This window comes from Cryptotermes secundus, unplaced genomic scaffold (genome assembly GCF_002891405.2).
Source record: "Cryptotermes secundus unplaced genomic scaffold, Csec_1.0 C38619509, whole genome shotgun sequence".
Taxonomy (NCBI): Eukaryota; Metazoa; Arthropoda; class Insecta; order Blattodea; family Kalotermitidae; genus Cryptotermes; species Cryptotermes secundus.
Window position 1 is genome coordinate 1 of NW_019771798.1, and position 1198 is coordinate 1198.

At 39.3% G+C, this 1198-nt stretch overlaps 1 protein-coding gene across 1 annotated transcript; it reads right to left on the minus strand.

The window, feature by feature from the left end:
* Positions 1-635: 635 nt before the first annotated feature.
* Positions 636-977, minus strand: LOC111875164 (ubiquitin-conjugating enzyme E2 4-like; the record flags this gene model as incomplete). The annotated part of the gene is made up of 1 exon (XM_023871227.1): positions 636-977. A coding segment is annotated over exon 1 (342 nt), but the record flags the coding sequence as incomplete, so codon positions are not given.
* Between the last annotated feature and the right edge of the window lie 221 nt (positions 978-1198).

Consider the following 1198-nt stretch of genomic DNA (forward strand, 5'->3'; position numbering starts at 1 on the left):
TAGTCCTGAGTGTTGAGTTTCGAGTTACAGGAGAAAGAGTAGCGGTGGAAGCACGCAAACGGAGTGAAGTGGAACCAGAAGTACAGAAGAATACAGGAGGTCAGCCTGTGAGAATTTAAAGTGTGATGTGAAGGTTTTATGTGTAATATCTGTAGTGATTTGAAGTGATAGTTTTTGCGTTGAGATCCGTTGCTAGGAGAAAACTAGTATCATTTATTAAATTTTACCCTCCACAATTTTCTCTTTGAACATAACTATTGCATAAATCTAGGAGTATCTGCATAATCTTTCATGAAGCTGACTGGTGCAATGGTAACACTCTAAGACTTGTATCTGGGAAGTGCTCAGTTTGAATCTCAGTTGTGGCACAGGCTATTCTGACTAAAGTTTTTCAAGTACTTCTTGGTGTCTCCATGAAAATTAAGGAATAGTACTCTGATCAGGCCATGAACACCTCCTTCCAAATCGTTTCTAATTCATTATTCACCAATCATTCTACAATTTGACAGTATTCAGTCTGAAATATTGACAGTATCATATAATAAATCGTGTAACCATTCCAGCATCTCACTTAATGCTACATATAAAACCTTGTGGTTCATAAGGCATCACTAAATAACCAATCCAGAACATACCTGACAGTATGGATCAGTCAGCAGACTCTGCACAGAGATGAGAACTTTCGATATGGTAAGTGCCAGGCTCCAGTTGTGCTGTATCGAGTCAATGCCAACATGCCCATGTCGAGACACATTTGGGTGGAAGATGCGTGTCAGGAAACGCACTATAGGTGGACACATTGGGTAGCTATATGGAATTTGCAGGTACAGATAAAACAGCCCACCCTCATAAGGGCTGCCAACAGGACCAGTTATGGTTGCTTGCCAGTGGCAACACTTCTGATCCAGAGGGGCAGCTTCTATTCCTTCAGGTGGATCTGTACGCAGACCTGAAGCAAGTGAGAGCCTTTCGTACATTATTTAAATTCATAGCATCCTGATGCTATCAGATTAGTTAATTTAAATTGCCTTTTACACTAAACTTCTCTGTAAGTGCAACTACAACCTACCACATTAGATGTTGCAAAAGATTAATAAATTCACAGAAGAAATCCAATTTGCTACTTCTGTTGCTCTTCAACTACATAACACCATAATAATATTTTTGGACTACAGAAAATGGCAAATGTATTTCATCA